At 38.0% G+C, this 13,795-nt stretch overlaps 1 protein-coding gene across 7 annotated transcripts in view; it reads right to left on the bottom strand.

The window, feature by feature from the left end:
- Positions 1–2,246: 2,246 nt before the first annotated feature.
- ACER3 (alkaline ceramidase 3) overlaps positions 2,247–13,795 on the bottom strand; it is a 166,821-nt gene continuing 155,272 nt past the window's right edge. For 6 of the 7 annotated variants that reach the window (XM_040630880.1, XM_040630881.1, XM_040630882.1 and 3 more), the window contains 3 exons: positions 8,412–8,516; positions 3,166–3,211; positions 2,247–2,666 (listed from right to left, as the gene is read on the bottom strand). In XM_040630880.1, the coding sequence (XP_040486814.1) occupies positions 2,613–2,666; positions 3,166–3,211; positions 8,412–8,516 (205 nt within the window). In that variant the 3' untranslated portion in view covers positions 2,247–2,612. The remainder of the gene's footprint in view (positions 2,667–3,165; positions 3,212–8,411; positions 8,517–13,795) is intronic. The other variant, XM_040630883.1, reaches the window with a different exon arrangement.

Here is a 13,795-nt window from a genome sequence, read left to right as displayed (position 1 = left end):
TTTCAATTTTTTTGAAAATGGCAGGACATTAAGATGTGCAAGCAAACTGCTTCTTTCAGTCTTCTTAAGGTATTAGTGTTTTCTGGAAGGTAATTTGCTATAGGACTCACAGGGGAGTACCTTTCCCATCAGATGATGTGTAAACAAACTACTGTTTGCTCAGCAGAAAACAGGTTTTCAGGAAGTCTGCCAAGAAAATAAAGGGAAGTCGGGGGCGGTAGTAATCCAACCCTATAATACCCACCCAGAATCCTAGAAGGGAAAAATAAAGGCGTTGAAATAAAGTCGATGTAGTGATATCCTGAAGGTCAGCAGTATTTCCGTAATACTTGCTACGGCACAGAAACAGTCTTGAGTGTGCAAATACTTAGGCTGCTAGAAAGAGAGCCGTATGTGAGGCACAGACTAACTTGGAGAGTTAAGAGTCTGGATTCGGTCTCTGCTTTCTGCTCAACACTTCTAAGATGCTTTCTGCTTTCATGTCACTGTTTTCACAGCAGGAACAAGGGTCTCTGAAGAACTGGCCACAGCAATACAAGTCATCCAGCAGTGGCCATGCTTCTCCAGAGGTGCTGGACAACTTTCTTCAAGCGACTACAGGGGGTTGTGGCTGAACTGCTCATTCAGCAAGCTGCTGGAAAGGACCCCCGTGTCAGTGGGGGGCTCTCCACGCCCTGTGTGACTGGGACACACAGAAACTCAGCTGCACCTCACTAGCTGCACGGTCAGGAAGGCTGCGCCTTTGCTGCCACATAGATTCTTTACACAGAAGTGTATCTTGAGTGAAAAGTACGAAAAGACAATGGTGTGAAACAAATGAACTTAATAAAAAAATGTAAGATGGCTGAAAGCCCAGGTAGCTGCATGTGAAGCGTAGCCAGCAGTCAGAATCTTGTGGCAAAAGAACAGTTTTGCGGGCTGTGTGTTGGAATGGCTTAGACTTAGATTTTCTTAAGGCACAACCAAAGGTCTCTAGATCTGTTTTGGCAAGGGTTTTTCTTGCTGGAGGATCATAAAGGTAGGCAGAAGTATCAGCCTAATGGCATGTTGGCATGCTAAGGTAAGGAAAATACTATTTCGACTAAAACTAAGGCTAGTCGGTGAAGAAAAACAACAAAATTTGTATTGGTTTTTAATTTGTACCAAGGAGACTTACTGGATACTGGAGAAATGACAGGAGTGTTTTATACCTTTGCATAAGAAAAAAAAATGACTTTCCCTTTGAAGCTGTAGCTTCAGGATTTAATCTGGTCAATGTCACCACGTGGTAAAAACAATCTGGATTTTATAATGCATGAGCAGGAAAAAGTTGCAAAAATGCTAAATGGTGTGGAGCTACAAATATGGTGATACATCAGCAAAGGGGTCAAATAAGCTTTTTACTCCAGATAGGTGTTATACTTGTGAAAAGTGATCCAATTTGTTATACATTCAAACCCAAATTAGAACTAGCTGCCTTACAATGATATTTCACTGCCATTTCTTAGCACTTTAATTTTGGTGAGTTCTGTTACAAGTTCAAGTACGTTAGAGCTGTTCTCAACTCATATCTATTTCCTTCAAAAAATGAAGGTGCAGATATCCTAATAAGCTTTAGGTAAATAGGATCCTGGGTCATTTTAGCTCTAGTTAACCCGAAACATTTCCCTGGGCATAACCATAGCCTCTCCAAAAACTGGAAAATATGGCATAATTTAAAAAGTCAAGAGTGTAACAACATTCACAGGTAACTTCAAGTAAGTTACACTAAGAGGATGGAATATGGGGGGTAGGCCAGACCACCAATCATGTTTGCCTAGCCATAAAGCCAGTGAAAACTTAAAGATCTGCAAAGATCAAAGAAAACTGAGAAAACACCTTTAGCTGGCTGAAGGTATAACATTCTACAGGTGTCCTCATGGTCATCATAAATATTATAAGGTGACCCACCAACTCAGATTGGCTGTGGCCGCACCCAGACACCTCAGAGCAAACTGCAAATCTGGGATACGGCAGGTATGGAACCTGGTGGCAGGTTGGAGCTTGCTCACGACATACTGAGGAGCACAAAGGCAGACAGCGAAGAACTACCAGAATCCCACAGATGGCTCTTTTTCACCCTGGAAAACCATTCATGAGGTTACTATGACAAGAATATAAACCAAGGCTGACAGCACTAAGTGCTGGTTCCACGGCCCACCATCTGGATATGGGGTTTTGCCAGTACTTAGCTGTTTTGATTATTTAGTCAACTATTAAGCAAAGTATAATTCACATGCAAACTTTATCAAAAAAGGGAAAAAAGTTAATTTCCTATGACCCACACAAATTGTTAACCTGTTAAGAAAAGCCTCATTTTTCCAGCACTCAAGTATATACACACACATCATGTCTGTGTCTTTTTAAACATCTTAGGGTGAGGGTGAGGAGGAGAAGGACAATGAGATAAAGACACTAAACATCCAACAAGCCCCATTCCTTATTCTCTGTGTGACTGGCAGCATTACTCAGAAAGTCACTCCTTTGCTCTGATGGTCATGATATATTTGAATGTGTAGATCTTTAAGGATTTCCTTATTCACTTGGCCAGACCTATGGTAGGTGCTTTTTTGTTTTCTTGGTGGAATAATTCATCAGTGCTTCCTTAGAGGCTCAAACAGGATCACTGGCCAGATTCCGAAGAGAAACTGTTTGGAAACAAGTGAGGACAAAATGAAAGAAGGTAACTGCTGCGTGTTATCCCTGAAAAAGAACCTATGAGCTAGGTGTGCTAACAACTGTCCTGGTATTAGTAGCCTGAGTATGGCATGGTCTTTCCAGACTTGCACCAGATCTCAGAAACTATTTTTATTTAATTTATTTAAATGGATTAAGCTTCTATTTTGTCAGGCATGGAGCTGGGCATTTTAATCATCTCAGATTCTTAAAACAACTCTGTAATGTAGCTATTAACAGCTTCATTTTATTGTTGAAAAACTAAGGCTTAAAGAGAACAGACTTGCCCAAGGTCATAGAGCAGTACATGCAAGAGCTAGGATTCAAGAGCATCTGGTTCACTCTATCTACTACCTTTCCACCCCACCCCCTTCTTCCATCTGTGGCCCATCCTCCCAATACCCTGCCTCTCCCAACACATCCACATGCGGGCACACACGCACACACACCCACCCCAGGAAGGGAACTTACCTTTACTTTTGGCCTGTATCTCAGGTAAAGAGTTCTTGTATATAAACTGAAAGAAAAGGGGAGGGGGGAAAGCTCTTCAGATTAATTTTTAATTAATAAAAACTGGCTTACTGACAAATTTAACCATAGTGCCTCTGTACAAAAAAAAAAACAACACTAGCAGACTCTTTGTTCATTTAGCAACCGTCTTCTGAGCAGCTACTCTATGCAGAACACTTGGCAAGACGCTAAGGAAGGCAGAAATGAATATTCTCAGACTGTGACCTCAGGATGTTTGTAGTTTAGTGGGGAGCACTCCACTCATACTTGATGATTCATATCATAATTGCCAGTTTCATCTTCGAAGATATATGGTAGCAAGGATTAAAGTAGAGTATTCTTAGAATATTTTGGAAGTGGTTATACCAGCTCCAGAAGGATTACAATACAGGTATGAGATAATCAGGAAGGTCACGAAAGTCTTCCTCACAGTAGCCTTTAGAATAAGTAACCTATGAAGACGAGACTGGATTCTAAATCAGTGCAAGTAAATAACTTGGCTAAGATCGTTACACAGTTATGAAGGGATGGAGCAAAGCTCCAAGCTCAGATCTTTTTACTTCCCTGTGTTAACTCTTTGTTTGAAACAAACATTTGTACAGTACTTAAATCTTAAAAGGGCACATGTGTTGTATTATTAATAATTCTCAAATCATCCCTCTGAAATATTATTTGCATACTTCATTCAATGAGGTACCCAAAAAACCAAAATTTCCAAAACTGAAGCTTCAATACCCAAGCTTCTTTTATTTTAGTTATTTAGGATGAAATATGTCTAAAACATATTCTATCTTCGCTGCCTCCTTAAAGAAAAATCAAAGTAAAACATTTTAACATTAATAGAAAACAAAACAAAAAAAAAGTCAAAATGCTGCCACCAAATATAGTAAAAATGCTTTATTTTTTTTCTGTATTTACTTTAACCCTTGTCTCCATACAAATTAGTTTTTACACAGGATTAATAAATTACCTATATATGATTTTAGTCTGTTTCACTTAAAAGTCAAAATTATGCAAATATCTTTCTATGTGTTATAAAATTTTCACATTTATAATTTTAAACGGCTGAATAAAAGATATACTATAATTTACTTTATAATTCTACCTTATTGGGTAATTTATTTTTCTTCTGTTATCATTGTTGCTTTGCTAATTAAGTGACACTGTAATAAACGTATTTGAGTGTACACACACATTTTCACTTTTCTGGGTTGTTTAGGATAAATTCCAAGGAATATAATAACTGGGATAAAAAATATAAATATTTTATTTTCACAAACACATATAGTATCGAATTTCTTTCCAAATGGGTTACATCAATTTACAATGACAAGTAATGGGTGATCATAGCATTTCACTGCAACTAAAGACTGCAGTAGGAAATTTCAAAATACTACAGAGCTCACTTAATGGTTATAAAAAATATCTCACTGTTTTATTAAAAATTTTTTTTCAATAGGTAATATAATCATTTGGTAATGATTTGAAAGAGTACATAGTAAAAAGGTCTGTCTCCTACCTGGTACCTTCACTCGAGAGATAAATGCTGGTACTTACCAGTTAACATATACCCTCACAAAGATAATTAAGTATTTTTGAGCACATATATATATTTAGCCGTCACTTTTTCACAAAAATGGATATTCTGTTTTATAAGGCATTTTGATTACCATTTAGACGATCAGTTTTCTATTTGCTTATTTACACCAAATATCCCCCCTCACCCCCCTCATCATCTGGAGGACTGGCCTTTCCCTCTCCTCTGTTATTTTTTAAATTTAAAAACAGTTTCAAACTTACAGGAAAGTTGCAAGGTTGGTAGGAAGAATTCCGTATCCCTGTCTCCCAGATGCCAAATTGTTATCATTTAACCACATTTGTTTTACACACACAGACAAACACATGTCCAAGTGTATATGTTATCCTATACATGTATGACATGTTGCCCATCTTTGTATGACATGATGCCCATCACCCCTAAATATTCCAATATGTATCACATAAAACAAGGACAGTGTCCTAAATTACTATAATACATACAACCCTTCCACTCAGGAAATTAATACAATGCTAACATCCAACTCAAGACTTCATTGTAACTAATTTTGTTGACTGTCCCAATAATTTCTCCTTTTTTTCCTTTCTGATCCAGGTTGCTATCCAGAAACACGCACTGCATTTAGTTTTCATATCTTAACAATTTTTTTCTAACTAGAACAGGTCTTCAGTTTTTCCTTGTCTCATGAACTTGATAGTCTTAAAAAGTATAGGACTTTCATTCTGTAGAAGGACCTTCAACATAGGTCCATCAATATTTCCTCATAACCAGACCCAGGCCATGCATTTTTGGCAGGAATACTAAAGCAATGATGCTGAGCTCATTTCAGTGCATTTTATCAGGAGATACATACACCATAATGACCTGCTCTGTCATGGGCAATGTTAACCTTAAATGCAGGGTCAAGTTGGTTGCTGCCAGTTTTCTTCACTGTAAAGTCACCATCTCCCCCTTTGTATTAGTATTTCATAGGGAGAACATCTAAATTACACCAGTATGTGTTCCTCATCATACTCCCCCCTCTCAGCCAGAGCATCCACTGATAAATAATACATATCAACTATCCCTAAGATGGTTGCCAAATGGTGATCATTCATGTCCATTGTTCCTTCTACATTTGTTATTTGGCATTCTTTTGTAAGGAAGAGCTTTCCCTTCTCCTCATTTATTTATATTAGTATGCACTCACAGATTCTCATTTTATTCAATGGGTTGTAACTTGAAACCCTTGCTATTTAATTTTGATACTGACACTATCTCTGGTTTAGAAGGCCAAAGCTTGCCTTTCAGCCCTCACAGGGGTTCACAGAGCTAGGCAATACATGGATGTGTAAACATACGTATACACATATATTTATAATTTATACAACACACACATCTTTTTCCATATCTGTGTGTACATTTATGTTCGTGTCACACACTCATGAGCTCACGCTAATATTTTTTAAAGATTTTTATTTATTTGAGAGAGAGTGGGAGTGAGGGGAGGAACAGAGGGAGAGGGAGAGTGACAAGCAGACTCCTCAGTCAGCAGGGAGCCTGATGTGGGGCTCAATCCCAGGACCCTGAGATCATGACCTGAGCCCAAGTCAGACGCTTAAATGACTGAGCCACCCAGGTGCCCCTGATAGTTTAAATTCCAGTCTAACCTCCTCAAGATTCTGTCTAGCTTTCCTTCCTTCCGTATTTGTAAATCCCTTCTGAGACAGTGGAGAAATCAGGTTTTGCTATCCCCAATATATTTACTTACTGTTTAATCAATGATTTACTTGTTCAGTGTAACCCATTTCCTAACTCCGGCCACCTCCTCCACCCACCCTGCCATATCCCTTCCCCTCAACACTGTGCTTCCGTGCAGTGCACAGCAGCCACTTCCCCGTCACCATCAGATCTTCTCGGAAGCTCAGCATGCTGCTACCTCTGACCTCCTTTCCTCGCTCCTTAGACACTGAATGTTGCCACCTCAGCACAGCACTTCTTCCCCTCATTACCCCACTTCCCTGAAGGGTTTCCATATCAGGAGGACAGAAGGAGAAAGTGAAAGGGAGATGGAAAGGGAAAGGTGAAAAAGGGAAGTGGGAACTGGGAACCCTAACCTTTTAAAATAGCATGGGATGAGTAGACTTTGACTTATTTATTAGAGACCTTTATTACTGTATTGTATCACGCGGCAGTAATGTCCTCGGGACCTCCCGGGCAGTGTTACGTTTGTAATTCTCAGGCTCATTTTATAGTTATTCTTCTTTCTCCTTTTCCATCATTTTTCAATTTCCTCAAACGTTGCCTATCCCTTCCCTGTTAAATTAGCTATTTCTAATGTGCTATGGGCTGAGAATCCAAATAATCAACGTAGTAACCGGTTATAAAAAGTAAGAGAAATATACTGACAGTCAGAGTCTAAGAGCTCTTCCATGATTAATAACCTTGAGCTCTTCACAGCATAAATGCAATGATTCTTATTTAGCTGCCCAGAAGTTCTTTTTCCATAATTCTCAGGTAGTTGTATTTTAGATAAGTCAGGTTGCCTAAATAAGCTGATCTCCAGAGAGGTGCGATGCAAATGTTATTTTGAGGAAGTATTCTACAAATTTCAGTTGAGTAAATTTTCACATTGGTTCAAAGGAAAATTTTCTTTCCCTTTCTAGAAATATTTCAGCTCTTTCAACTCTTGAGAAGAATTTGAGATTAAACATATTCTGATCCCCTAGTAAAGAGATCAGTAGGTACACATTCATTCATTAAATCATTTAACAATATATACTGAATGCTTACTATCTGATAGGTATTGTTCTAAGCATTTGAGAGGGTAGCAGTGAATAAGATAAAGTCCCTTATCTCAAGGAACTTTAAGTCTAGCTGGTGGAGGCAAACAAATATATATAACTGTTCATAAATGTTTTGAAGAAAAATAAGGCCTGGTAAAGGGAGAATGATATGGAGGCATTATTTGAATAGTGTGATCAGAGAGAATTCTAATTTCATTTTTGTTGTAAATGATTGACTTCCAACAGACTCTTGAGCAAGGGAAGAGAAGTGGCAACCAATTTATCTCAGGGAAGGAGACAAATTAAGCTGGGGACTTCTGATACTCACGCTTTCCCAGTCTGCTACTCTGGCTGCTTTTTCCCCTCTAAATTTGTTCTCTATAAACAAAGATATGTTGATAAACAAGAAATGGAAATGTTTACATACTACTTGCTCTAAAAATGGAAATGAATGATTACTTAAAATGTAGACCACGTGTCAGAGGTCAGTTAGTATAACTATCTCACTTTAAGGAAAACTAGGGACACTTGGGTGGCTCAGTCGGTTAAGCGTCTGTCTTTGGCTCAGGTCATGATCCCAGGGTCCTGGGACTGAGTCCCACATTGGGCTCCCTCTCCCTCTGCCTGCTGCTCCCCCTGCTTGCTCAGCCTCTCTCTCTCTGACAAATAAATAAATAAAATCTTAAAAAAAAAATGGATGAGAAAACTTAGCTTCAGAGAGGGTAGGGACTTGCTTAAGGTCACCCAGGGGCAGAGGGAAACCTAGAACATCAAGTTCTTGATATTTGTCTCTGACGTTTTATGTTTACACCATCCTATTTGAAGGGTAAAGGAAAAAACACTTCAATACTATGCTAAAAAAAAAAAAAGTCTCTATTTCCTACCTGAAAAGGATGTGAAGATAAGAACCAAGGCCAGTTAAAATATGCCACCATGCATGAAACTGTGTGGCAACCCCTATGACAGGTGGCACCTTCTTTCGAAAGTTCCTGTGTAAAGAGGGGAAAAGAAATCACCGTATTATTATTTTTTCAATATTTAGCAACTAATGCTGACAGCCTTTTAGCATTTTGAAATGTTATTCTCAGATATGGCAATTATTTAATTTCCTTGTTAGCTGTAGTCTGCATATTGTTTTCCAAAGTATATTTTGAGGAATAGTGTTCCTAGCAGAAGTTCCATGAAGAATTGATTCTGTGCTCAAAGAAAAAATATAGAAAATAGTACATAGTTTATTGCCCTCTTGGAGACTGCAATGTCTATTAATAGAATGAAGGTTTTGAGAAGTCCCAGCAGAACTATATAAGAGTTATTTTCATTTTCTTTTAGGTAATGTGCTAATGGACAGAACCATTTATTTTTTTATTTTTTTTATTATGTTAGTCACCATACAGTACTTCATTAGTTTTTGATGTAGTGTTCCGTGATACATTGTTTGCATGTAACACCCAGTGCTCCAGGTAATACGTGCCCTCCTTAATACCCATCACTGGGCTAACCCATCCCCCCACCCCTCTCCCCTCTGACACCCTCAGTTTGTTTCCCAGAGTTCACAGTCTCTCATGATTCATCTCCATGAGATGAGCCATATGATAATTGTCCTCTGCTTGACTTATTTCACTTGCATAATCTCCTCCAGTACTATCCACGCTGATGCAAATGTTGGGTAATCATCCTTTCTGATGGCTGAGTAATATTCCATTGTACATATGGACCACATCTTCTTTACCCATTCATCTGTTGAAGAGCATCTCGGCTCCTTCCACTCCAATAGTTTGGCTATTGTGGACATTGCTGCTATGAACATTGGGGTGCATATGGCGGTTTTTTTCACTACATCTGTATCTTTGGGGTAAATATCCAGCAGTGCAATTGCTGGGTTATAGGGTAGCTCTATTTCCAACCTTTTGAGGAACCTCCACAGTTTTCCAAAGCGGCTGCACCAACTTGCATTCCCACCAACAATATAAGAGGGCTCCCCTTTCTCCACAACCTCTCCAACACTTGTTGTTTCTTGCCTTGTCAATTTTTGCCATTCTAACTGTGTAAGGTGGTATCTCAATGTGGTTTTGATTTGAATTTCCCTGATAGCTAATGATGTTGAACATTTTTTCATGTGTCTGTTATCCATTCGTATGTCTTCTTTAGAAAAGTGTCTGTTCATATCTTCTGCCCATTTTTTGACTTATTTGTTTTTCAGGTGTTGAGTTTGAGAAGTTCTTTATAGATCTTGGATACCAGCCCTTTATCTGTAATATCATTTGCAAATATCTTCTCCTATTCCATGGGTTGCCTCTTTGTTTTGTTGACTGTTTCCTTTGCTGTGCAGAAGCTTTTTATCTTGATGAAGTCCCAAAAGTTCATTTTTGCTTTTGTTTCCCTTGCCTTTGGAGACGTGTCATCAAAGAAGTTGCTGTTGGCCAATGTCGAAGAGGTTACGGCTTATGTTCTTCTCTATGATTTTGATGGATTCCTGTCTCACACTGAGGTCTTTCATCCATTTAGAGTTTATCTTTGTGTATGGTATAAAAGAATGGTTGAGTTTCATTCTTCTGTATATGACTGTCCAATTTTCCCAGCACCATTTATTGAAGAGACTGTCTTTTTTCCATTGGATATTTTTTCCTGCTTTGTTGAAGACTAGTTGACCACAGGGTTGAGGGTCCGTATTTGGACTCTCCATTTTGTTCCATTGATCTATGTGTCTGTTTTTGTGCCAGTACCATGCTGTCTTGGTGATCACACCTTTGTAGTATAGCTTGAAATCAGGCAACGTGATGCCCCCAGCTTTGTTTTTCTTTTTCAATATTTCCTTGGCAATTCTGAGTCTTTTCTGTTCCATACAAATTTTAGGATTGTTTGTTCCAGCACTTTGAAAAATGGCATTGGTATTTCGATCAGGATGGCGTTGAAAGTATAGACTGCTCTGGGTAGCATAGACATTTTAACAATGTTTATTCTTCTGATCCATGAGCATGGAATGTTTTTCCATCTTTTTGTGTCTTTTTCAATTTCTTTCATAAGTGTTCTGTAGTTTCTGGAGTATAGATCCTTTACCTCTTTGGTTAGGTTTATTCCAAGGTATCTCATGGTTTTTGGTGCTACTGTAAATGGAATCTACTCCCTAATTTCTCTTCCTACAGTTACATTGTTAGTGTATAGGAAAGCAACTGATTTCTGTGCACTGATTTTGTATCCTACCACATTACTGAATTGCTGTATGAGTTCTAGTAGTTTGGGGGTGGAGTCTTTTGAATTTTCCACATAAAGTATGATGTTATCTACGAAGAGACAGAGTTTGACTTCTTCTTTTCCAATCTGAATACCCCTTATTTCTTTTTGTTGTCTGATCGCTGTTGCTAGGATTTCTAGTACTATGTTGAATAATAGTGGCGAGAATGGGCATCATGTCATGTTCCTGATCTTAAGGGAAAGGCTCTTAGCTTTTCCCCACTGAGAATGATATTTGCTGAGTGCTTTTCATTGATGGTTTTTATGAAATTGAGGAATGTACGCTCTATCCCTACACTCTGAAGAGTTTTAATCAGGAAAGGATGTTGTATTTTGTCAAATGCTTTTTCTTCATTAATTGAGAGGACTGTATGGTTCTTGTCTCTTCTCTCATTATGTTCTATCACACTGATTGATTTGCGAATGTTGAACCACCCTTGTATCCCAGGGCACCTGGTCTTGATGGATAATCCTTTTAATGTACTGCCGGATCCTATTAGCTAGGATCTTGTTGAGAATTTTGGCATCCATATTCATCAGGAATATCGGTCTGCGATTCTTTTTGATGGGGTCTTTGCCTGGTTTTGGGATCAAGGTAATGCTGGCCTCATAGAATGAGTTTGGAAGTTTTCCTTCTGTTTCTATTTTTTGAAACAACTTCAGGAGAATAGGTATTATTTCTTCTTTGAATGTTGGGTAGAATTCACCGGGGAATCCATCAGGCCCTGGACTCTTGTTTTTTGGGAGGTTTTTGATAACTGCTCCAATCTTATTACTGGTTATTGGTCCATTCACGTTGTCAATTTCTTCCTGTTTCAGTCATGGCAGTTTATAGGTTTCCAGGAAGGCATCCATTTCTTCCAGGTTGCTTAATTTATTGGCATATAATTGTTAATAATAATTTCTAATAATTGTTTCCATTTCCTTGGTGTTACTCATGACCTCTCCTCTTTCAATCATAATTTTATTAATTTGGGACCTTTCTCTTTTCTTTTGGATAAGTCTGGCCTGTGGTTTATTGATCTTATTAATTCTTTCAAAGAACCAGCTTCCAGTTTCCTTAATCTGCTCTACTGTATTTCTGGTACAGTAATCTTAATTATTTCTCTTCTCATGCATGGCTTAGGCCTTCTTTGTTGTTCCTTCTCCAGTTCTTTAAGTTGTAAAGATAGATTGTATATTCCGGATTTTTCTATTTTTTTGAGTGAGGCTTGGATGGCTATGTATTTCCCCCTTAGGACCGCCTTTGCAGTATCCCATAGGTTTTGGACTGATGTGTTTTTGTTTTCATTGGTTTCCATAAATTGTTTAAGTTCTTCCTTGATTTCCTGGTTGACCCAGACATTCTTAAGCAGGATGGTCTTCAGCTTCCAAGTGTTTGAATTTCTTCCAAATTTTTTCTTGTGATTAAGTTCCAGTTTCAAAGCATTGTGTCTAAGAATATGCAGGGAATAATCTCAATCTTTTGGTATTGATTGAGACCTGATTTGTGACCCAGTATGTGGTCCATTCTGGAGAAAGTTCCATGTGCATTCTTGAATGAGTATTCTGTTGTTTTAGGGTGGAATGTTCTGTATTTATCTATGAGGTCCATCTGGTCCAGTGTGTCATTCAAAGCTCTTGTATATTTGCTGATTTTCTGCTTAGGTGATCTGTCTATTGCTGAGAGTGGAGTGTTGAGGTCCCCTACTATTAATGTATTATTATCAATATTATCTCTTTATTTTGGTTAACAGTTGGCTTATGTAGCTGGCTGCTCCCATGTTGGGGGCATAGATATTTATAATTGTTAGATCCTCTTGTTGGATAGACCCTTTAAGAATGAGATAATGTCTGTTTGTATCTCTAACTACTATAGTCTTAAGCTTTAAATCTAATTTTGGACAGAACCCTTTCTTCAAGTAGTATCTTACTAACACTTTATGGAACAAGTGTTTCCTGGAACACAATTTGGGAAACATTGGTCTACTTAGCTATTCACTCAAGAAACCAAATACATGCTTTTCCTTGCCCTACACACAACCATCATCTTAGATGAGCACCATACAGTCTATAAAGTGCTTTTGTAAATATTATTTCACTTCATAGTAAGTCTTTGAGGTAGCTATTACTACTTTTGCTTTACAGATGAGGAACCTAAAAATCAGAGACCAAGCTGCCCAAGTTACTAAGCCAAGTGGCACAGCTGAGTCTCAAATTCTACATCTTTTGATTAAGTGTGTACTATATTAATATTCTCATTTATTAGAAGGGAAAAAAAATCAATGTAAAACTATTTCTCTAGATATCCTATGAATTTTTGAGAAAACTACCATCTCTAAGAACCTACTTTATTTCTTAGTGGCTCTTACCCAGAGGATGATGACTATCTCAGCAGTGTAAACACTGGGGCATCTGATGGGTAATTCTGATTCAGAACCACTCATTCAGAACTTAGTTTTCTAAGCAGGGTATATTACTTGTTTGTATACATTTAAAATATACATTTACTTATTTAATTTTTTATTATGGAAAATTTCAAACATGTGCAAAAGTGGGTAAAATTATAATGAACCCATAATCCAGCTTCAACAATTATAACTTACAGCCAATCCTCTAGACTCTCATCCACTTCTCCCCTTCCATATTTTGAAGCAAATCCCAGATATTATATCATTTTAACTCTAAATATTTCAGTATGTGTCTCTAAAAAATTAAAACCTCTTTAAAGGGGTGCCTGGGTGGTACAGTCAGTTGAGTGACTGACTCTTGGTTTCCGCTCAGGTTGTAATCTTGGGGTTGTGATCTCAGGGTCATGAGATCAAGCCCCAAGTCGGGCTTCGCACTTAGAATGGAGTCTGCTTGGGATTTTCTCTCCCTCTCCCTCTGCCCCTCCTGCTTGTGCACGCTCTCTAATAAATAAATAAATAAATAAATAAATAAATAAATAAATCTAAAAAAAATCTACTTTTTAATTTTTTTTACGAAGAACTTTTCTTATAAAGATTTTATTTATTTATCAGAGAAAGAGAGAGAGAGCACAAGCAGAGGGAGCAGG

This window comes from Ursus maritimus, unplaced genomic scaffold (genome assembly GCF_017311325.1).
Source record: "Ursus maritimus isolate PB19 unplaced genomic scaffold, ASM1731132v1 scaffold_16, whole genome shotgun sequence".
Classification (NCBI taxonomy): domain Eukaryota; kingdom Metazoa; phylum Chordata; class Mammalia; order Carnivora; family Ursidae; genus Ursus; species Ursus maritimus.
Note: the sequence above shows the minus strand (reverse complement) of the source record. Positions and strands in the feature narration are given on the sequence as shown.